This window comes from Haliotis cracherodii, unplaced genomic scaffold (genome assembly GCF_022045235.1).
Source record: "Haliotis cracherodii isolate W230 unplaced genomic scaffold, xgHalCrac1.p SCAF_2, whole genome shotgun sequence".
Lineage (NCBI taxonomy): Eukaryota > Metazoa > Mollusca > Gastropoda > Lepetellida > Haliotidae > Haliotis > Haliotis cracherodii.
Genome location: NW_027266275.1, coordinates 19,145,865 through 19,171,051, shown reverse-complemented (window position 1 = coordinate 19,171,051; position 25,187 = coordinate 19,145,865). Strand labels below are relative to the sequence as shown.

Sequence of the window (25,187 nt, the reverse complement as noted above, 5' to 3'; positions counted from 1 at the left end):
TGTGCAGAAACCTATGATTGTGGGTTCGAATTCTGGTTCGCCCGATCAGGTTTCTAGGTTTGTCAGCCCATACCCGTGCTCGTGGGTCTCAGACCTGCATCTTTTCGGGCTTTCCTCCCACAATAAACAGAGACGCCGTGACATAACTGGACTATTGTTCAAAGTGGCGTTAAACCCAATTCACTCACGCACTCATTGTAACATCACCTTCTTTTAGCCATCGTGCAATTTCCCGGTTGGAATAGGTCCAAAACCTTGTCCTATGGGGCGAATAAATAAATTCGGTTGTCGGGCTCGGTGCCTTGAATGTTTGCGTGTCATCGTAATCTGTTGGATGTTGCTCATTATATCAATCACAGGTTTGTCTGGTCCAGTTTCGATTATTAACAGACCGTCGTTATGTAACTGAATATTGCTGGGTGCAGTTAAAATATAACCCCAAAACCACAAGACAAAAGTCATAAATGTAGCCCATTCGTCTAGCCGCAATGTTGCGTCACGTAAGGTAATCGCCAATCATAAGATATTGCTGATCTACATAGCATTATCTTGTAGAAAATAAAACGAAACGTGTATGTGTTGCATATAACGGTTAGCATTTATTTCACAGTACATGTATATCACAATAATTATGTGCATATATTTCCTGAACAAGGTACGACTACAATGTATTATTTAATATATGTCACAAATTCTTACCCTGAGGGATGGGTATTTATTTTAATGCATAAACGTAGGCTTATGTTCATTATGAATACTGTTCAAGTGACATTAAAGTCACCTGCTGTCGCCATGGAAACAAACATAAGGCTGATGCCTGATGATTCCTTTATAACAATGGCACCGATTTGGCTGAGTCGTAGAGTTTATCAACATGGCATGATCTATGTGGAAGCCAGAAATCGATCTTCGAACTACTAATGGTGTTGTCATGTAAGAGTTAACTGCGAAATAGTATCTGCGTACTGTACCACATTCACTTTACGACTAATGGCTTATACATATCTCTGAATGCTTCTTCAGTGATGTTCGTATGCTTAGTTTGTTCACAGTTATAAACCTGGAAACACGAGATGTAGAGTTTTCTCACAGTCGTTGTGTTATGAAAGAAAACTGTCAGACAGTTTTCACATTAAAATTTGATTTGACCAAAACAATACACACGTTATCAAAACGCCACCAACCTGAACACAGTCGCCCAAACACTGCAAACTTAAGGTCCAAAAACCCGTATCAAATACATCACCATCGAATAACCATTTCTTGGTTGTTTCATTCTTAGGAACCATCAAACAATGGTGTATGTTTTATTTCTCACTTTAGCATTTGCGGCCGAGGCAGTAAACTCGACCCTTTCGTGTATACAAGCTCATAACCTTTGACAAAATACATTTGCTACTTAAATATTTGTTCTACTTTGGAACAAATGGACATTAAAATGTCTTAGAATCTTAAGATTTCGCAGATAACGTGCAAGGTCTCAAAGCGAACCAAGGATCATTTTCACAAAGAACATTACTTTGTGACTCCTATACATATCACATACTTGCAAGAGTCATAAAGTTCCGTGAAGTTACGAAGACCATAGGAAGGAAAGGAGCAAACTGGACAGAAATTTGTACTAGAATAAACAGGTCTAAGGTTGTAATCGTTCTGCAGATGCAAGACATGGTGAATCGTGATGGGGCGCTCTTTTGTTGTTTTCAATGTATTTCGGTACCGGGAACAGCAGACAACAACGTCTGTATTGTCAGTTTACATTGGAACTACAGTGATAGGTGACGATAGACTTGTTCATGGATGACATTACTCTGTTGTTGTCACTGCGCGCTACGTACAAAACCTGGAAGAAGAGCTTATGGCAATCCCGTACTTGGGGCAATCAGTGGAAGATCCTCAGGGGAGCAGTTTGGGGCATTCACCGTGCACCAGGCAAACAATGGAAGATGTTGATGGGAAGGGGGTTATGGCAATCATCATGCATGGTTGAAACAGTGGAAGATCTTGGTGGGAGCAGTTTCAGGCATTCACCGTCCATCAGGCAAGTAGTGGAAGATCTTGGTTGGGAGCAGTTTTAGGCGTTCGCCGTGCATCAGGCAAATAGTGGAAGATCTTGGTTGGGAGCAGTTTCAGGCATTCGCCGTGCATCAGGCAAATAGTGGAAGATCCTTGTTGGGAGCAGTTTTAGGCATTCGCCGTGCATCAGGCAAATAGTGGAAGATCCTTGTTGGGAGCAGTTTTAGGCATTCGCCGTGCATGTGGCAAATAGTGGAAGATCTTGGTGGGGATACTTTAGGCATTCACCGCGCATTAGATGTTCTTACTACGGAACAGCATCTAAGATGATTTATTTCGCATTGTATCATGACAACTTTGGTATTAAGGTTTTCAAATGTCACTGAACAAATAGTCATTATTTTACACGGTGTCATAAAATCCAAGGGAAGCAGCATGTTGCCTTGCCCGGAACCGCAAACTTTCTATACTTGATGTTAGAAGAGCGTCTTTCGTTTGATTGGGAGAACTGTTAAGTGGTGGTGGCGCATGCGCCGGAGGAGGCAGTCTTGGTGGTTCCGGTCTGGATGTTGGTGGTGCAGGAATATCGGGTAAACCGGAAGTAGGGTAGTACGGAGGCCATCCGTTGAGGGGGTTGATTCCCCCTGAGCCGAATGGGAAGAGGGGGACTTGTGGAACACCTGATTGTTGCATCTGTAGTTGTTTCTGGAACATGGCGCTTGCGAAAGCGTGTTGTTGGAAATTGAACAGACCGAGCTGGGGAATGGGGTACTGGTATGCCATTGGGGCTCGATGGTAACTGCTCTCCGTACCTGTGAACATATAAGTGTTGCATGTAATTCTAAGGCAAAAAAATCATTAATAAAAAAAATAAACAATAAAAAAGTTTTTAAGTTTACAAAACAAATAATTGTTTGCTGGAAATACTGAGGAAAAGTCCAAATGTAAACTCTTGCAACATAATCATTTCATTAATGTCATTTAACAGTATTGCAGTTCCGCGACGTATATGTTTAAAGTTGCGGGAGATACTTTCCGAATTATGAACAATTTGTCTGTAAATCAAGGCAGTGGGTTTATTTTATCTATTAATTATCATGTACGGATTCGTGAGTTAAATACTATGAAGAATAAAAAGTAGTTTGAAATAAAACGGTTACATTACATCTTTATTTTCATATTAATGTTAAAACTATATGGGATGCCTATCCCAAGACTGGGGTATGAATTTCTATTCATATATTAATAAGCATGCGTTTTACTTAATACACTGGATGGTAGTGCTTGCATTGTTGACTAAGACTCAAAGTTGGAATGCGAAATAAGGTGCAGTGTATTTATTTCCACTAATAATGAACTTTAACCCATCAAACACTGTGCAGAGAAGTTTATATCACAAGGTTACAGCATTAGTGAAATAATATTTGCGGTGCCTGACGTTTTCCCAATTAGAGAGACCTTTAAATTAAGCTGTCCTTGAAATCGCCGTCCACAGTAATCTTATTACGTATTTAGATAAACATAAAACCCCTAAGAAGTATTGTTGGGCATTCTTCTCACATGATCGTGTTTAATCCGATTTGAACTACTTATATACGTAAGAGGGCGGGGAGGTCAGTCCCATGCTGAGATCATGCAGTGCCAATGAATGCATTTTTATATTTTCATTTTTTAGGGGTTTGCTCCTTTAGCGTATAACCCTACGTGGTCTGACAATCAAATTTCACAGTTACATATCGTCATGAAATTGTATATCTGATAGGCAATTGACATACTTTGCAGTAATGTTAGAGTTTGCCCACATAGTATAGACAAGAATAATTGTTCTTATGAGTTCTAGTGTATCTTTGTTACAAATGATGGTGTAATATTATGATTAAAATATTGATGCGTTCTATATGTTAAATAAAACCGTTTGTTCCTGTCAGTTACCAATTGGTATTCAGCATAAATTAAATCTTATGGCATAAATATTTTAACTGTTATAGACGGACAGTTTGACTGATATCAGCTGAATATATACATTTGTCACAACAAGCACTATCATCCACTGTAACAGTAATCCCTCCTTCGTATATTTAACGTGGGCATATCTGATAGTTACACAATTAAAGTCCCCTAGGTTTTGCAATGCCGATTGTACTTGAAATATATGTATCAGAAAAGGCTGACAATGTTAGAAGTTTTGTTTCTTGTAGGTTATTAGGTTTGTATTAATTTAGTGTGAGAGATGAATTCAGTTTATGAAATATCCCCAATGGATAATGTTAGTTTCACGTTAGTTTCATTTTGGGGGAAATTTTGGGGGAAATTATTAACTTACCTTTTTGCTGTCCATGGAAGGAAATCACGTCAATTTCATTACATCTCGTGGGCTCCTGAGAGAGCGGCGTGGTGGATTTCTCCGTCTCGTCTACTTTCTTGTCCACAAGCACACGGTAGTCTGTGACAGTTTCCTCGCTGTGGGCATGCTTTTTCTCTGAAATGTCATTTGTTGTAAGACACATTACAAAGATTGACATTGGAGAAACGTGGTTTGGGGTTCGTAACCCATCTGAACACCTACTTACACGGGCATAAAATGTCACTTGTCAAATGCTTAGAACGACATGCAAAGAACAGCTTGCCTTACAATGGTGTCCTATTATGTCTTGATGACTTGGGTTTTTTAAACAGACATTAATAATCCATTACATCTAGACTGCAGAAAAAAAAGAAGCATACACTTAAAAATTGGATTTGGCCAAGTAATTACAAAAGTTATCAAAACGTAACTAAACTGAAAACAGTCACCGAAACACTGCACACTTAAGGTCCTAAACACAACTATGCTACCCGTATCAAATACATAACCTTTAATAATCATTTCCTGTTTGTTTCATGTTAAGCCACTGTCAAACATGGGTGTTTACTTTCTTTTGCAGTTTATTTTAATTGTGATACATTGGCAGAATTTCTGTTGATATACCTGAATAACATCTGTTGGACTGATATCCAACAGAGAGGACACACTGCACCACTTTCTTACCGTTTGGCTTCGGTTCCTCGCTATGTATGCTGTCAACAGTGGTATCATTGTCTGTCACAGATTCACACTCTCCATTCCCTTCCATGGATTCCACATCTACTGACACAGACCCCTCCTCCATCACGTCATTTCCGTCCGAATCCTCGTCCTCCTCATTGGCCGATTTCACCTCTTTGTCTGACCCCTCATCTCTGCCAACATCTTCAGTAGGTTCTTCTTTCGACTCCGACGCTGATGCCGAGCTTGTGCTTCCTTGTGACGGCTCCTTCCCTTTGCCTTTTATAGCCCGTTGTTTTTTCCTATATTTGGCGCGTCTGTTTTTGAACCAAACCTGAAAATACACGATACACGCATTGATAAAATAAAACCTTAATGAGGTAATCAATTGTTTAAACGAATTGTTGGTATAATCTTGGAAAGCATGCAAGGCAGGTAGAATGAGTTAATAATCACACAAATACATTCACTGGTTAAGACGCGTCGCCGTGTTAGTCTCCTAACACATAATGTTTGAATTTTGCTCGATATTGTTGACATCTTATTGATCGTGGAAACACGGGCAGCGTAAGAAGTTACTTGATCGCTGCATTATAAACAAATGATCTTGCTGACACAGAGCAACTACAGTGCGATGGCGTTCTCGTCATTCTTGCTGCACCCTCAATCGCATTTTTTGGAATGATAAATTTGTCCCAGGATTTTGCATTCATTTCAAACTGGATACTGAGCGTTTATGTTCGCAAGTAAGAAACAATAACACAATTCTTTTTGCTGTTTTCGGCTTCATTATTACTTTTTTAAGCGTAAGCTTTCAATTAGTTGTATCTCTGTCCAGCTTTTCATACGGTGTAGATGATTTATAATTATTTTGTTCGTTCAAGTTGTTATTAACCTTCTTATTTGTATTTGTGTTTGATTATTCCTTGTTAGTGTTTGTTGGTGTTTAATTTTGTGTTTAGTATTATTTACAGATTAAAAAAACAAAATTGCAGCAAAGAGGGTTTGGGTGATCCTGGCACAGTCAGGCTGGTAAGGCTCATCATCAGCTCAGGGCCCTTGGCCCGTCTATACGCAGCCCAGACAGCGAATGGGACTTCCCTCACTAATTGCTGCCTAGTCGAACCCACCCAGAACTTTTCGGAGAATGTGAAGACTCCCCAACACTGCAGCCTCCTGCATTACCGAGATTGTCAGAAGGGCTGCATTCATTTGAAACGTGGCAAGGTAGAAGAGGGAGGATCATTCAGTTTACGTGGGGGAGAAGTTATTCATCATCTCGTGGAACGTCAGGCCTATACGTATTTACGGATGCAGATTAGGCACAAACTCCAGAATTCCCATTATTATTATTATTATTATTATTTACAGATTAAAATAAAAAATGCGGCAATGAGGGTTTGGGTGATCCTGGCAGTCAGGCTGGCTAGGCTCATCATCAGCTCAGGGCCCTTGTCCCTCTCCACGCAGCCCAGACAGCGAATGGGACTTCTCCAAGGTAGCGCTGCCTAGTCTAACCCACCCTGAACTTTTCGGAGAATGAGACACCCAAACAATGCAGCATTCTGCAGTACCCAGATTGTCAGAAGGGCTGTATTCCTGGTAGCAAACCCGGGTACTCTCCCGATGTCAGTCAACAGATTGGGAGGTACCAAACCTAAGGCACCGACAACAATGGGAAGTCGGGCAACTTGGTACTTGGGATGCAAGCGTGACATTTCGAAAGCGAGGTCTGCATATTTGCCAGGTTTTTCCTCAATCTTGTCAATCACATTACTGTCACAAGGGAGGGGCGGTCGGGTAGCCTTGTGGTTAAAGCATTCGCCCGTCACGCTGAAGACCCGGGTTCGATTCCCGACATTGGTACAATGTGTGAAGCCCATTTCTGGTGTCCCCCGCCGTGATATTGCCGGAATATTGCTAAACGCGGCGTAAAACCAAACACACTCACTCACTGTCACAAGGGACAGAAAATTCAATGATATAAATCATTAAATTTTCATTGGATTTATCAAAAAGGACAAAATCAGGTTTGATGGCCTGGATATGTCTGAGGTTGTATACGGGCCTGTTCCAATGGATGTTGTATTTATCATTTTCCATGACGCCCTCTACATATTCTGGGTCGTACCATGGAAGGACCTCTTTGTAAAAACCACAAGATTGGCGAAGACGGTAATAAAATGATCGAGCCACCCGATCATGTCGCTTAAGATACTCTGTCTGTGCCAAAGCTGGGCATCCACTCACAATGTGTTGGACAGTCTCGATATAATTCATTACATAATCTACATTTCATATTCATATTTTGATGCAAAATCACACGTTGAAGGTTTTGGGTTTGAAGTTATGTTTCTTCTGTTTCACTTTTCAGGCCAGACGACTTCATCAAGTAAAGGACTCTGCAGGATTGCTGATCTCCTCATTATTATTATGATCTTCTCATTATTATTATTATTATTATTATTATTATTATTATTATTTTCGGTGTAAGGGGGTGGGGGGCATGACCTTATTTTTAACAATAAATACATTCAGTAATATTTCAAACAGGGATAATCATGCTTGTATCTCGGTCACAACAACATTTATGAAATATGAGTTGTAGTCAGTGTTAATAACTGTGGCGCATAAATCATCAGCGCACGTGTCAACTGCATCTACACGACATAAACAAACAGAACAAATATGTTTTAGTGTTTCAAAGTATGAGATATTAGAATTACTACTGGTGTGGCACACAGGTGTAGAACTAATAAAAGTCAGTTAAATTTGGTTTTAACATTTTCATTTTGCAAATACAATCTACCATTAATAAAAAAAATACAAACATGCATATCTGTCTGGATAACTGCCTGAGAACGATAAAATAGGTCCACAGTTTTCGGTGTTACGCATGTAAATTAACCATAGGACAAAGAAGTTAAACATGCGTACAAGACAATGAAAGTCAAATAGGCGCTTAACATATTTAGAGCATACGTGGATGATGTGTATGTCAAAGTAAATGTTATGTTAATGTATGTTATATTCCTGTTGGCTTCTCGATCCACCAGCACACGCCAAGGCCATTACCGTCTACTCATTAGTCTCAGCTGTGAAATAGGTCGATTGCGTCACACGCGTGTTTGCAATACCGATCGATAATGAATGACAGTACATGCACACCCTCTTTATAATACACTGTGTACATACTTGTATTCTAGCTTCAGGTAAATTGGTCATCATTGCTAAGCGTTCTCGCATGACAACATCTGGGTAGTGGGTTTTGGCAAATGTCTTCTCTAATGCTGCTAGCTGCTGGTTTGTGAAGGCAGTTCGGCTTCTCCGTTGTTTTCTATGGGCACCATACCTGGCTTCAAGAATGATATCTGAAATCAAAGAATTTAAATGTAAGCAATCTACATATTAATGTCATTGCCAAAGATGTATTCTTCCGTTTTGAGAACAGAATGGTTGAATTACCTACACCTGGCATTATTATTATTTGTAATAACATAATTTGACTCAATAGTTGCAAACATTAACAATATTGACAGGAATATGATGATCTCCGATTATTATGAGAGGAACAAGTAAAGAAATATTGAATGCTTGTAAAGTCATTTTGTAATGACGTGGATTATGTCGTGTGGCGTCAAAGTGGCCCTTGGCCGAACGACGTCACGAATCCAACGCTACAACAATGGGAAGGAGCAACGTTGCACGACAGCATCTGAGCTCTCATCTCTCGTAACACACGCTTGTTTTTGCCATTGTTTTGATACAATATGCTTGTTTTCGTTTGTATAAACTCATATCAGTCAATAAAATATTGATAGGTACCCATATTATAGGTACACAATTATTTATCAGTGAACCGAATCAATACATGAATTCACCTAATGAATACGTTCGCATAACTTAAAGTATCTAAGAAAAGCAGCTTGCTAACGATAGAGTTTTGTCAGTTTTATCAACATATGGAAAATATGACTTTTAGCAAAGAAAGCATAGAGAAGTCATCACCGATAATGAAAGAGATGATAGATGGAAAAAAAGATGGAGTGAAAGACAGCCGAGGTGACTGAAAGATTGACTGAGAGAGGCAGATCGAGAGATGGGGAGCCAGCAGACCAGCTTGACTTACCCGCCAACCTCTCTGCTAAACTTAATGTCTGCACTGACGAGTGAAGGTTGGGATGCATACCCGGAAACTGTCCTCCGATATAAAGTGGCTGCGGAAGTCCTGCCTGCGCATGGGTTGGTAGACCAAACATCGGTGGCGGGTGTTGCAGCTGCATGCCGAAGCCTCCGTATCCCTGCATGCTTCTGAAACGTGCAGACAAAAATGATTAACTTGTCAGGAAGATTCTTTAAAGTGCTTCATTTAAAGATCGGGCTTACTTCCTGATAACTAACGACAAATGGCAAAGTGTATGAGTATTTGTCTAGTAATAAAATATATTAATTAGTATATTGGCACTGTTCGCCGAAGACCCGGGTTCGATTCCCGACATGGGTACAATGTGTGAAGCCCATTTCTGGTGTCCCCCGCCGTGATATTGCTGGAATATTGCTAAAAGCGGCGTAAACCCATACTCAGTCAGTCAGTATATTATGGTCTCGTTTTATACATTATAACCCTCAGTAATAGATTCACCAAAAATAAATGAACATGTCGGAACAAAATGTAAAAATATACTAAATGGATTTGATAATGCTCTTTTGATGGAATTCATTTCGCAGATTTTGGTAAACTTGAAGGTTCTGTTGTGTCAGACCTGTTTGAAGCAAACACTGCAATCTGTCACTTAATATAAGCACACTGTCACCCGCACGTTCCTTTAACATGTGCGTTACATTTCACCTAGATCAAAATAAACATTCATAGGTACACATATGTGCGCATGTTGCACATAGATGAAGACGTTGCTACGAAAGACACGTGCCCCACATCTGGACTGAGAGAAGTTAAGGAAAAAGCACTGTAAGAGGAACTCCGATCTGATGCTCATGTCCAGTAAAATTAGTACGTTGAATCACACATGCAAGGACTACACTTCGATACATTATATCTCTGTAATATGTAATTTCATTAGCAACAATACCACAATGTCTAATAGGTTATAAAGGCAAGCATAAAACAGCTAATAATGCACTGTCCTACCTATTATCTAATCCAACAACCGACATGAACAGGGTCACAAGCACAACAGTATCCTGAGTTTGCTTCTGAGACCGTTGAGACAGTTGACCACAGACAAACAATGAAGAGACGGGTTGAGTAGAGAGCCCTGGCGCGGCCCTGCGTGTCCAACAAGCTTCATGAGACAACTGACGGTGGACGGTTAGGACTAGAACCTTCACTAGGCTACGTTCATCACAGCCCAATTGACTTTGATAGCAACAAGACAGTGTCACTTACTGGCTAGGCATGCTCCGGTCTACTCGCGACAGATTCGGGCACAGATTTGCGAGGGCTTAGAATGTTTGCAACATGCCACTACAGGCCGAGTGGGAGATAATAATAATCAAAGCTATTGTCCTGTACACGCGCAACTCTAGCTTAACAGGAGTGAACATGGGCAGAAAACTCAAGTCTTTGATTAGGAAACTTTGGCGAGCGTGTCTGGTGCAGAAGCTTCGGAAGGCCAATAGGGGATTGAAATGGGAGAGCTAAAACAATGATGCGATTAGTGTTGCCCGTAGGCTTCAACTCAATGAGATTGACATTGAATGATGACGCTTTAGTCAGAGATTTTGGCTAGTTAAACACTCGTGTCTTACCTAAATCAAACGGTCAACAATTTACTGAGAATGTTTGTCTTGTTGGAATCACGTAGGACATGTTACGCACGATGGTGTAATGGAACACGAGTAAATATCTCATCCGATCAGTGCACAATGAGAACTGCTTAATGATGTAAGAACTCCGCATAGTTGTCACAGAATTTAGACGTTTGCTCACAGGTAGTGGAGCAGTGGGCTTTCAGGGTTAGGCGATTTGCACACTTCTGGTCATTTAAAGGGTTCCAGCTACACCCAGATCCGATTAGAGTGTATGGAGGACAAGGAGAACTATAATGTGTACCTAACTATTTCTGTCAATCTTCTTGTTATATCAGACGCATTTAATACGCTCAAGACAAAACATTGACATTTGCACACACAAAATTGTAACGGAAATAATACAAAGCCCATTGGCTGAAGCGAACCAGCAAAAGCTCCTTACTTCATGGTCATTGGTGTAATACCCCGGGAGAGATGTATATGACATGAATAGCAAATAAATGAAAATATATATAATGCTTTCTCCACTTTCAATCATGGTCATTCACGAATGCTCCTTTGCATGGGTGTGTCACATGATATATTTTCTAAAATGATAGAGAGCAGTGAGACAAGAGAGGCACCTAGTTGCATTTTTTTATGATACATATTTATATGAACCGCATGCAATCTCCTATTAAACGGGTTGTCAAACGTCTAATGCGTCTTTTATCACGACTTTCCAGGTTAGGTTTGATAGGGTGTACCCATGTACATAGTGTTAGTACCAGATGAACTCCAGTCAAGAGGGGAAAATCTAACACTATTATGATCAAATCAAACAGAAAACATTGCCAGAGCTGAGTTGAATATCGATTCCAACCGTGTCCAATCTCTTAGATTAGATAAAGTAAATAAGGAACTGTTTTGCATAGCATTGTGGTCAAAACAGAGAAGGACTCAGCAAATAACCCCGCCGAAACCCTTTTAGTCGAACACCGAATCTACAGTGACATTTGAAAGGGTGTAGATTTAATACGTCTAATTGGGCTAGGCCAAACTGGAGTTGATTTTCACTATCAAAGCAAGAGTTTTTTCAACAGCTTTAGAACTTGTATGCGGGACATCTCTTATTACTAACCCCTTAAAAGCGTCATGTGTAGCGGACGAACGTGAGAGAACAGAATAGCGTTTAACAAGACTTAGGAAGCATTTCAGTGGTGTAATCTATTTGGCAAAGGTGTTAATATCAGCCTTACACTCGTACAAGCGACACGACTAATGCTACGCGAGTAATACCTCAACTGGGCTTCTCTTGTCCGATTCACGGCGCGTTTTGACAAATTTTCTTACGTGCCTCTTTTCAGTACTGATTGATTACATTTGGTCGTCTAATGTTTCGCTTTTGTTAACCGCGGCTTGTGGGTCTTGGGTTGTGGACCAACACCTCTTAAGACGTGGTGGTAGCGGGTACAGGGCCACACCCACCTCTACATTATGACGAAGACCGTCCCCGAGCGCTATCAGGTATCGTCTCGTGCATGTATTCTGAAAGCAACAACTCTTAAGTCGGTTCGTGGGAACGAAGACCATTATAATGAGACGAGGTACATCTTCTCTCTAAGACGTTGCACCTATCAGCGGATGAGACCAGAGTCGGTATTGGACGATTAAGAGTTAGGATTTTTGTCCGGTCCTCGATGAACAACTCCTGTCTTGTAGTATCACATGGCAAAATCCACTTTGATGGTATCTAGGGTTTCATCAAATCATTATATGCTTATTGTTGTGACATTATCAAAAGAAAAGTTGTAAATGGAGAAGCTGCTCACTCTATTATTGGACGGGTAGGTTCTTGGGTGGCGAACAGGGATTTACAGAGGCCTTCTAAAACCTAGCGGATTATGGACGTGAAGCATGAAACAGGGACTCACAAACCATCTTACAAGATTCCTAAACCATTTGCCCTTAGAGACCTCTTAGACAAAAACTAATAATTGAGTTTTTGTACTTGCCGCCCTGGAACAACTTTCGTCTTTCACTTCGTATAATACAAATGTCTCAGACAGTATTCAAACTTTCGTCAGTGTTAATAGGCTATTTGAAATTCTGAGTTCAAAATACAAACTTTAAGATATACTCAGAGAAAAATATAATGGAACATATTTAATGGATCAATAAAATAAGATGAAAAGTTAGCATCTTGTGTGTCACTACCTAATTTTACAGCTCAACTTCGGGTACATATCGAATGTGATTTAAAAAAAGCTAATCTTTATAATTATTTCAAAGGTTGTATCTATAGATATAACTATTAATTACATGTCACACATTTCTTTGCGTTTATTTCCTCACCAACATGCTTCTATAAAAGACCTCAGTTAAGACATGATTCATCTATTGAAGTTCGAACATAAAAAAACGAAATTACATTAAAGTTAATCAGATAATGTTTCACGTACATCGACCAACACAGAGAAAGTAAATATCCTTTCAGATTTGTATCACAACGCACATTGGCTAATTAATAGCAATATGCTGTATGGAATGGTTCCTACCAGCAAGGTGATATGATGTCTCCCAATAGGAAATCTGCATTCTGGGGTTAATGGTGTTTGAAGGGTGTATTTCTGTTGTGATATGATTAATAATGTTTAGATGTTTCAGTTATGACAATAGTTACACTATGATATTGATTTCATTCTGCTGTTGACCTAACGCCATGTTGTCGTGAGCCGTGTAAAATGTCCCCAATGGTACTGAAACAGACTGCACTTGTAACCTCCAGTTAATTCTATCGTGCCAACGCGAGATGAGCAGCTTTGCTCGCATTTGGATATTCGATATGGAAGGAAAATGTTATTAAAAGTTCTGCACTTGCCAGAGCATTGTATATATGTTTGCATTGGCAAGTGTCATCTGGCGCCTTGCATCCCGGGCTTAGACCTGACCACAGCTCATTGGATAATTGTGTGCTAGTAATGTTTAATCTCACGACCAGACACCCCGCGCTAAACGACCAGCAAATGAAAACCATTCATCGATCAGACAGTAAACTTGTAAAATAGGCGATTCGTGGTTACTTTTAGACACAGTGTCTCTAGCAACAAACATGGGTCACACACACCTGTCCGCCATTGGGACCGGGTTAAGGTAGTACCCTTGCAGCCCACCAAAACAAGGCTCAGGTTTCAATGGAATATTTGACTTCTTCCAAACAGGCGTGCACGACCATGTTTTCACAAATTCCTGATAATACTGTCATATACAAGTCGCGAAAAGGGGGTGTTGGACCCGTAACACGTATTTCAATAGGTTAGCACTAATTAAATCGAGTGAGTCACATGTTCCCCCTCCTTCTCGCCGCCCTAACTGCTCACAATAGAAATAGGAAGACGCATGGTCTAATTGGAACATATCGTTTCCTAGTGAAATCAGATTCAAGTTGTAAAACTCTGTCAAGATACGGGTCACACAGAAGCATATCCTGTAATAAGAGAGTCATTATACACCTGTCAATACGTGATTTTAACTAGTTGTGGCACAGCAAACCACCCACGGTTACAAAATGTTCGTGAAATTTTGAAATGTCAAGAACTTTCCGTTCCATTATCTTTATTTTCAACCATTTCCATCTGTGTCTTATTTCTAAAATCATCAGCGAAATGAGATTTTAAATAATGTAATTATATGGATTTCATTGTTATCGCATATCGCATGCAAACGGAAGGGTAAAATGAAGGTGATATAATGTTAATATATTTTATAATCTTAGATGTTTGATCAGGGTTCGAACAATCAAGCCCTCAGTAAAACTTCATCGACAAAGATGATGGCCGATGCAATTCCCTATCTTGACTTAAACCATAAGTTTCCGTGTTTTATCAGGTGAAAAGCTGATTTTCATGTTTGTGACCGGTGCCACTATTTGATAGTGAATAAGACCACATGCTCATGATACAATGGACAATAGCACAATGCACTACGCGTTTGGTAGAGATTTCCTTATGATAATTGAAATACCTTTGTCGTGTTTACTTATTTATTTATCACTAACCAGTACATCAGGGCGATAATTTAAAATTGGCTGGAAAGATTTGTCAATATACATCCATTGTCATGATGGGCGCAGTCACCAAGATTTTAGATTCAATCTTAATGTCATGGTAACCTGTCTAGAGAATGATTTGCAAATATGACAGTGATATGTCTCGTGCATGTAAGCAGATGAAGCAATCATATACTTGGTATGCTCCACTACTGTGTACCACACACATAGGTATCGCAAATTTTAACACCACTTTTTAGAAGTTAATGTCTAAGAATGCAGTAACAGTTGCATTATTTTATAATTAAAAAAAAATCTTAACATTGTGATAATACTTAAGTTGAATAAATTAAGAAGAATTATATCATAGAATATATATCATAGAATATAGAAGGGTATTATATCAACTTTGTATACCATATAGTATCATATTTTTTAGCAGCTTTTACGTATGTACTACGTCAGCATTGGATGCCATCAATGCAGAAATTGTACAGAGAAAACGTATTTGCAAAATTTATTTTTTATACATTTTTTAAATATATAATGATATATAAATACTGATAAGTAACATGTTAAGTAGCTATGAGGGATTAATTCAAACATAATGAATATTGCAAATTTTGCATTCACTCATGTCATATGAGCCATAGCTTTGCATATGTATTTGTTTAAGTCCTACTTTATGTTCTCGTGCGTTGACCTGACAATCGTAGAAATGAATTATGACAGGATTCTAAGTTTCCGTCGTCTACGCGATGTCTGCGCCACACACTTACATAGAGTGAAGCATAAGCTGAAGTTTATGGCATGAACAGGATTAACATCATGTCCTATTTGATTAAAACAAATGGAAACATTAAACATTTATTGTCAGCCTATGAAATCTTAACACGATGGGTGGCTGAGCTAACCTAAATATCAACTTCACAATCTTGTGCTAAAGATATAGTTTCCTGCTCCATCTAATTTCAACTTAAAATGCAACAACGATTATAAAGTATATATGATTAAATAGTATATAAAACATTGTATGAATTTAATGTTCAGTACACATAAACACAACTAATTTTAGTTTTTAGTTTTAGAAAATAAGGATAAAGCTATGACAAAATATATATTATTATAATATAAATATTTATACACACATCAAAATAAAATGATGAACATGTTTATAATGGATATTATAGAAATTAATTAAAGATTAATACACTAATTTTACATCCTCTAGTATACAGGATTATCGTGAACACAGCAATACTTACCTAGGTCGATGAATCAACTGAACAGCTCTGGTTCACGGAGTTCACTGCAAGTCTGTGCAATTGCACCTGAAGGAATGCCTTAGACTGACCCCCCACTTGACTACTCTGCGAGCGATCGTCCTTGGACCCCTAGCAGTGTAACTCAGTGCGTCTACCTATGTGGAGTATACCTCATAGGGCCGCTAAGACGCTGAAAGTCTCTCTACACCTTTGTTAAGTCTGCAAAATGAACGCGTGACGGCCGTGGGGGTAGCGTGTGACGATATAACCTTAGGTTACATGTGTTGCTTTTTGAAACACTTTTTGCTGGCAAACTTGTTAACGTTTTGGTCCCGAGTTGACTACAATGCTTCGAGAATCAGATATTTAAGCTTTTCTAAGTGGTTAAATAGACGTTAGGTTGTTATGCTAAACGGCGGATTAGTTGGGCCTGACAGGTTTACTCTAAGACCATTAAGCACTTCACGTAGGGTAAGTATATTAATATGACAAAATATTTACCCAAAACACAACCGGATTAGTGGGAGTAAATATCAATGTGTGATTTGATTGGCTGATGAACGAGCAAGTGAACACTTGATCGGTCGCCATATTGTGAAGGAAAGGGGTGTTTTAGAGAGATATCGCGAAGCATGTCTAAAGTCTTTTCCCCTTTCCATATCTCTTTCCACGTGTCGCCGGCTGAAGTACCCGGCAGCGGAACACTATGTAAACTGCTCAATCATAGGGTTGATCCATGCTCAAGCTGATTTTCAAAAGCTAAAACAAGTATCTTGATAAGGTAACATTGAAGAGGTACTTGAGATTTGGTTTGCAGAACCTTTGACTTGCAGTGTGATCTTAGAGCGGGTACGCTCCCTTCAATAATTGATCGTTGATTACCACTCAAACAAGACAGAACGTCGCGAGGTCGGGGACGTGTAGAGGGGGATGTCAACAGAAGAGCATGGTTTTGTGCGTTTATACAGCAAATAAACAGGGTAATCCAAGGGGGTATCTGGATATTAAGTAAAAGCAAAGGTAATAATATGCTGGTGACAATATTAAGGGAAATGAAAAAAAGTTTAATCTCCAAACACTTGAATGTTTCGACATAAAGGCGTTATTTATGAGAAATACGTATCTAACCTTGCAATAAAAAAATACAGCGCAGCATGGGGAAGTCAATTACATCTGGCACAGTCAGGAGTAATATCGTTCTTAATTTTGCATTCAGCCTAAACATTTCTCCGAATGAAACGATTTTTGTATTTTAACTAGACATCAACAGCACCAATATGTTACATATGTATCCTTGCAATATTTCTCCTAAGCACAGCATCCAATTAGCATGTACATATATAAATGATAATATTTTATTTGTGAATTATGATTACAGAATAATAAATAACCAAACGAAACGACACATGAAATTGTGAACGTATAATGTTCTAGTTGAAAACAAACTAAACGTAATTAGCAAAATTACACAAATACTGAAACGTCAAAACAAAACTGTCTGTTGTTTAATTGTTTAATAAGACTGATTTATTGCCTTTATAAACGGGGTATATTAATGTTAGATATAAATGTGAACAACAATGAATAAATGTCCTTGTACATGTGTTATTCTCTTAAATGTCATGGTGAGCTATCAGACATTTGCTGAAATTCTTTTTGTTTCAGTTAGTATCATGACATAATATCGATTTAAAAGTCAAGTTGTACGGAGGAAAAGTTTGATTTCGGATATAACGGACTTAGTTTTATAAGAACCTCGTTGTATCAGGTTTGGCCTATCAGCAAATAGGTTGTTAAAACCTGTCATTGCTATGGTGATTTAATGCCAGGTAGAATAGTCGAAAAAGTAAATTGCACAGGATTGACATGTTATAAGTGCAACAAACATGCGCGTCAGCTTGCCGTATTGTTACATAGTTTTGTTTGACAATGTTACTTTGCCTGACTCCTATATACTGCAAGATAACAAATATGACAACGAAAGACATAGGCACATTGTAATACTGTCGCCCTTGAACACGCCAAATAGGGTGAAAGCGACTTCTCTTATCTACATATCATCAATATATATAATTTATAATACTGATATGACATAGATAAGACACACTTCGGTCTAATAATGAGATTGGATTATGTACATTATTTAAACAAAATAAACATAACCGTCGGTACAGACAGGAGCTGCGTGTTATACTCTTTAAGGATGAAAAGGCACCCGGTTACACTCGCGTCGGCTGAAGTCACTTCGCGAGTAGAAAAACGTTACTCCGGTAATGGATTGGCTGTGGCAGCCTTTAAATGACGAATACTGTAATTGTCAGCATTATGCTTCAGTTATCTAAATAGGCATAAACAAAATTGTGAATTGTAATGAGAACGGGTGCATTATCAAGCATAAACTTTCTTACAGCTAACAAATTGATAATATTTATGTTTAAATGTTTTATGTTTTTTGTCGACGTCACTTCAACAAACCACTTCATGTAAAGCATTCGTAGATGTTCTCGTGTAGCTCTTGAGTACTTCTTATAGACATGAAGATGAAATACATTTGTGATAATTATCTCCATTAATAAAAAGGCCACAGATAGTTTACCTGAGTAATGAAATCTGTAAGAGGTAATTACTCGAGTAAATATATAACGTCAACGCCAGATTCATAACCAGTCTCGATTATCTGCCGAAACAGTTTCCATGGGGGGTAAAGGGGAAAATAGTGATGACAATTATATGAATGAGTCACAGAATGTAACTAAATCATGAACTGCCTACCTGACATAATGATCACAACGATGTTTTACCTTTTTATTCAACAATTTCCCCAACACTTTAATACAAAATGTTATCGAAACAACTGTTCAAACAAATACATGTATAAGTTACAGTATAAATTACACTTGTTTATTTTCAATCTTTTAGAAAGACAATAGGTATGTCATACTTCATCATTACATTTTTCCTTATCTGTAACCGCAATATATCTCGACGATAACGATGTACGACATTGTTGTGTCCATCTTATCGCACAACAGCCCGGTGTTAAAGTAACCACTGGATGTGGCTAAGCTACAGGAAGCCTATAAGTAATGTCATCTTGATTTAGCCGGTGCTGGTCATGTAATCCGCGGAGTGAGAACTCATTATCATTGATCACAAACACCATTATGGGCACGTATGAAATATTTAAAAAATATGATACACTTTTTTTTCAATGAGGGTATTTGTTAATAATCCGGAACGTTTGCTATGAGGACACGAACTATGGTACCATCCTCCAAAGCATACTATTTGTAAATAAACGCAGAAAAATGCAAAATAAAGCATACAACCATGTTTGATAGTGACTAAAAATGAAACAAGCAAGAAATGGTTATTCGATGGTGATGTAATTGATACGGGTATCAGTATCAAGTTTGCATTGTGTCGTCGTCTGTTTGCAGCCTTGTAACTGTTATAACGTTTGTAAAGTTTTAGTCAAATCTTATTTCTAAGTATATACTTTCATTGCCAAGTAGTTTATATTGTACGCAAAATTCGAAAGGGATTTGCTATATCCATCTGCAAGAAAGTGCATTATTCACGAGTACCCATTTTAATCACGGATCACTAATGACCGGCCTCTCCTTCACATACAGCAGCCGAGTGTCACGGACGCACATACAATTAGCCAAGCACTGTTTCAATAATAGGGATCTCGACAACTGTCATGGTCATACTATACTATTCAGAACTTCGTTTTTCTGCTCCTATTAGTGTCGCTTTCGTTCCCGTCGGCTTGACCACGACCTCTCCTCCCTCTCACCCGCCTGCCGGTCACTCGTCGCCCCTCCCCGCCACGCCATATCTCCCCCTCCCTAGGCCAAGCCCTGCTTGTCCCTGGTGTCCGCATGTTCCGCACCCCTGTTAGTTCTGCCTAAGCATGACTCCTAAATGGTGCGAAAGGTTTCCTTCAAGGTGTCACAAACAAAAACAAATATTAATTCATGTTTTCATGGCGCCAGGGGCTGGCCCAGGACTGAAAGCGTCGCTGCTCGACACGAGAGGAAAACAAAGCCCCCAGTGGCAGGTAAACAGTGACTGTTGACTGTAGCTATTCCCCCGGGACTGCCTGCACCTTCCACAGTAACTAAATGTGCCATACAAGGATTTTGACGGCGTAATCTGTATGAAATGACTCAAGTCCCCTAACAACGACCGACTTCGAAGTTGTTTGTAAAATGGTTTGAACGCCAGCGCTGCCCGTACTACGAAAATCGCCATGCCGTAAGCTTTGCAAATTCCGGCAAATCCCGCATCCGTGCGGCTGGCGGTACATTGACTGCGCCGCGCTCAGCCAAGAAGTAATATGTGCAAATTTACAGTTAAAAGATCGCAAAACAACGCTAAGTTGGACAATGAGAAAGGCAAATTTACATAGGGATTGTTCTACGACTAAGAAAATTCGATGCTATCCTAGCTTAGCGGCATTTCGGGCAACTTAAGGTTTTGTCCGAGAATAATAGGAAATGACAAGGGATTTAGTGTGTTAAAAACCGACAACTGCACGTTACGAGGCAACCCTTGACCACCACACCTGCTAAAGGCACAGGCAATCCAAGTCGCATGCATACAATAAACGGCTACAGGTTGGTGTTTAATATTTGTAGGAACTTGGAGATGGGGCAGCGCTTGTTTTTTTAAGCGTGTCCAATTTTTTAGGACGCGCGTGAATAAAGATGACTTGTATTTCCATTACCACGAGATTAAGAAGATGTTCATGGTATGTTGGAAGGAATTATCTGCATGGAGGAATGGAACCAGGTGAAGGCTTTGGGGGTTAGTGCGTCTGAACTTACAGTCACAAAGCAAAACGTCTGGCGTTAAGACCTTAAGAAACTGTATCAATAAATGCATTCATGTATGTACGTGCATGTAGGCACTTATAATTACATACTTTTACCTTGATCTTAATCTTGGGTTTGATTTTATCTGAGGATGAATTACAATAGCAAAGCAAGAGTACACACAAGATACACAGACCTGAAGGAGGACCTATACATCCAAATATGTATTGGTGTGCACATATCAATACATACATGATACTAATGTAATCTTAATCTCGGGGTAGAATGCATCACATGCAGACATTACCATCGCAAAGAGCACAGCCAGGGTCTTCAGAGCTGAAGGAACATATACATCCAAATATGTACCTGCGTGTAGCCACTTGACAAATACATATCGTCTGATATTATCGTTATCTGAGGTAAATGTTTATCAGATGTTCAACGTACAATTACAAAGCATGAGTACACCCAGGAACTGACGGACCTATACATCCAAATATGTATTCTTGTGCATATATTAATACATACATTTGGTAATGTTATCTTAATCTGGGGAGAAATCACATCTACAGAACTGAAGAACCTATCAATGCATGCTATGTAGTTGAAGGAGTTATATATGCATCCTGCAGAACTAAAGAACCGATATTTTTAATATACGTATTTCTATATGTATGTGCATATTATCACGTATTCGGTTCATACATTTTATGACCATCTTTATTCCAGTTCCTGGGACCCGTTCCACAAAGCGATCTTAGCGCTACGACTGTCGTAAGTCAGTGTTAAAGAATGGGAGTTACGACCGACTTAGCGCTAAGATCGCTTTGTGGAACGGGGCCCTGGTTTCTATCTGTACGTTCCGTCAGTCGTTTCACAGACTGAATAACTCGAGACAACTGATATGGGCCTATTGTAAGCAGTCAGATTATGTTTTAATGGAAAGGCACACATCCAATCTGAAATCTCCGTTTTTCAACTGGGTGTTTAATTCCAGAAGATGGATACCATGTTATTCTTTTCGCGAACATGTCATCACTGATTTTCAGTGATCCATTCACATAATTTCCGCTATTTTGCCTTTTTAGCCAAATAGAATGTTTCGGCAAAAAAAGTGAGACCGATTATTCTCTGGCGTTGATGTTTTTTATTAAGCTGCCGTGCACAATAAAAGTACATACCCATCTTTGATTATGGTTAATTATGAAACAAACAAGAAATGTACATTCGAAGGTGATGTACTTGATGCGGGTTTCACCGTAGTGGTTTCGAAGTTTGCACTATTTCTGCGACTGTTTCCAGCCTAGTGATGTGTTCATGATGTTTGTAAATCTTAGTTCCAGTGTATACTATTTTTTGCCCTGCAGTTTATATCGATTTGTTTCAGAACCAATATGTTAATATTAAATGCCCCCATTCAAAAGTATGTTAGTCTCAAAAACATCTTCTCACATCGCTTGCTGTGTAACATAAATGTGATTTTAGAATATTAATTTAGACGTGCTTAAGTGTTTGTATGAACGTTATGTTGTCTTATAGGCCACGTAGAGCTGATAACGAATAAATATGATTGTTACCTTAACCCGAGAAAATGCGAAATTATCCTCCAGGACCCACTTGCACAAAGCACTAAGACTATTGTAAGCATATGCTAAAGAATGGGAGTTACGATCATCTTATCGCTAAGATCGCTTTGTGCAAGTGGACCCAGGTTTACTGTCTTCTGATGACAATAATAGTTTCAGATGGCATTTTAGGATCAAACTTGTGTTCCATCATAGTTTCTATTACGTGCATACGATTTTACATAATTACTTCAGCTCAAGTCCTCTTTGTATCATACAATATCATTCAAAATGTCGACTTGGATGCGTGAGTTACCCCACCATTGGTTCCGTAGGTAACTGCAACATTAGTCATCAGTCGTGGGTCATGTGAGTGTATCCCAAGTGACCATACTGTCTTCTCTAAAGTAGTTGGTTTCAAGGCTGCGCAATTGAAAATCTTCCGATGTACAGAAACATCCATCCCTCGCACGTCGACATGGATATAGATACGTTGAAGATATGTAATAATATTGTTGGAAACTAACCTGTTTTATCGAATGACGTTGCTTTGAAAAATCTATGTCACTGAAAAATACAAGTACACCGCTTGGTGAATTAACAGTGTGTAGCCCAACCACGTTGAATATTGATTCAATTTGGAATTCCAGCTGTTTTTACCGGTTTTCCGTCTCAAATTTCAGATTCTTATCGGATCTCCTTCGGGACAAAATCACTATCGTTCACATGCTGTCCCGAGATGAGACATTTTTTTCAAAGACAAACGGAAAAGAGAAAAAAGTAAAACTGAAATTAAAACAAACATTCTTAACGAGCTGATATACAATCGACATAACTAAGCAAAATAAGTATTTGAATATACATGTATGATTATGAGAAATGTTTGAATGCACCAATTCACAATCTACTTGCGAATCGAAAATGAACTTTATTTCACTCCGATTAGAAGAATAATTATAATTATCTGATTAACATAGGCGACAAAACTCTTTCCATGATCATAAGGAATCTCTGCTGAAAGCACAGACCATTGTACGATTCCGAATATATCATAAACAAATGTTACAAATTACGATGCACGAAAACTTTTATTAAAATCAGAACATCCGTCATTAGCAAACAGTCGATGGCCCGTATATGAATATTTAGCGAGTCGTCAATAGAGAAGGAACTAAACAGACAATAAACTTAACAGAAAGTGAACACAAAAAAATATTAGATTTGCCAATTATCAAGTGCCAAGTCAAGGAGCCTCTTCAAAACATCAGCGACCCTGGGCCTTGAACCATGACCCTAGCCTGGTATTTTGATATCACTACTCTCAAGTGCAACCGTATTAGTTCATCTCCACTCGACGGTGACAGAGGATCAATCCCAGTGCAATGATCCCGAGTAACAAGTACCAGTAACTGGACAAGCGCATAATACGGAGTAATGTCCCTTGTATGTGACGTTCATGTTAGATATCCCCGTGGAGGGGGTGATTCCTCAGTGAGGAACATAAGTGAGGTCTCACTGTTTTCATTCTTTTGTCATTCTAAAAGCTCTTCAAAGGGCAAGGACACAGCTTATGTAAGCTTACATAATCGTGGAAGGTATATTGATCAAGTGTGAAGGTATTAGGTTTGTGTGTTTGTTTGTTGTGTAACGCTGCACGAAATATGCCAGCTATATGATGGCGGTCTGTAAATAATCGTGTCTGCGCCAGACAATCCAGTGTTTGACAACACCAGTATCACTCTATGTCTTTGGGAAACGATGAACCAAGTCGGCGAGCCCGACCACCCGATCCCGTTAGTCTTGCTACAAGCATGTGTTACTAACCCGGATCTTCTCAGGGGAGATAATTTATTATGCTCTGTAAACGCATCCGTTATATATATTATTATTAAGTGCTTAGGTAGGGCATGAATCGAAATGTCTGATATATTTTAAAAAGTTAAAAATCCCACACAAGTCAATGAGTATGATATCTACTCTGTATATTAATTTTCGTGTTTCATTTAAACCGACCGCAAATCTCTCAGACTTGAACGAAAGTGATCTTGAAAATATTGTGGATAAAAGAACATTGCCATGAATCGAGTTACCTCCCTTGGTTTCAGTTATTAGGAAATACGATTATTGGTATAAAATTAACCGGAATCTTTTGTAAAACACATTGGATTCTACCTTCCTCATCGAGTCCGGTTAGCCAACTTTGTCTATATTCTGTTCTGTTTATTGTGTTCTGGACGACGTGTGTCTGTATTGAGTAGTGTGTGTCTGCATTGTGTACTACTTGACTGTTATGTACTGCGTGATTGTGTTAGTGTCTACTTGACTGTATTGTACTGCGTAATTGTGTTATTGTCTACTTGACTGTATTGTGTACTACGTGAATGTGTTATGTTCTAGGTGACTGTTTTGTGTACTACGTGATTGTGTTATGTACTACGTGACTGTTGTGCACTACGTGAATGTGTTAAGTACTACTTGACTGTATTGTGTACTACATGAATGTGTTATGTTCTAGGTGACTGTTTTGTGTACTACGTGATTGTGTTATGTACTACGTGACTGTTGTGCACTACGTGAATGTGTTAAGTACTACTTGACTGTATTGTGTACTACGTGATTGTGTTATGTACTACATGACTTGTTGTGCACTACGTGAATGTGTTAAGTACTACTTGACTGTATTGTGTACTA

At 39.0% G+C, this 25,187-nt stretch overlaps 1 protein-coding gene across 1 annotated transcript; it reads right to left on the bottom strand.

The window, feature by feature from the left end:
* Positions 1-2,418: 2,418 nt before the first annotated feature.
* Positions 2,419-10,216, bottom strand: LOC139469181 (diencephalon/mesencephalon homeobox protein 1-B-like). Its single transcript, XM_071251316.1, has 6 exons — positions 10,191-10,216; positions 9,171-9,352; positions 8,237-8,412; positions 5,045-5,375; positions 4,340-4,495; positions 2,419-2,828 (listed from the first exon to the last, which is right to left on the bottom strand). Exons 1-6 carry the CDS (start codon positions 10,214-10,216, stop codon positions 2,419-2,421), a joined length of 1,281 nt encoding a protein of 426 aa, XP_071107417.1.
* Positions 10,217-25,187: the final 14,971 nt, after the last annotated feature.

Coding starts and splice junctions, on each gene's coding strand:
- LOC139469181 (XM_071251316.1), bottom strand. CDS start 10,216: ATGTCGGTTGTTGGATTAGATAATAG. Junction 9,353..10,190: donor GTTGTTGGATTAGATAATAG/GTAGGACAGTGC, acceptor TGCACGTTTCAG/AAGCATGCAGGGATACGGAG. Junction 2,829..4,339: donor CTTCCATGGACAGCAAAAAG/GTAAGTTAATAA, acceptor ATATGTTCACAG/GTACGGAGAGCAGTTACCAT.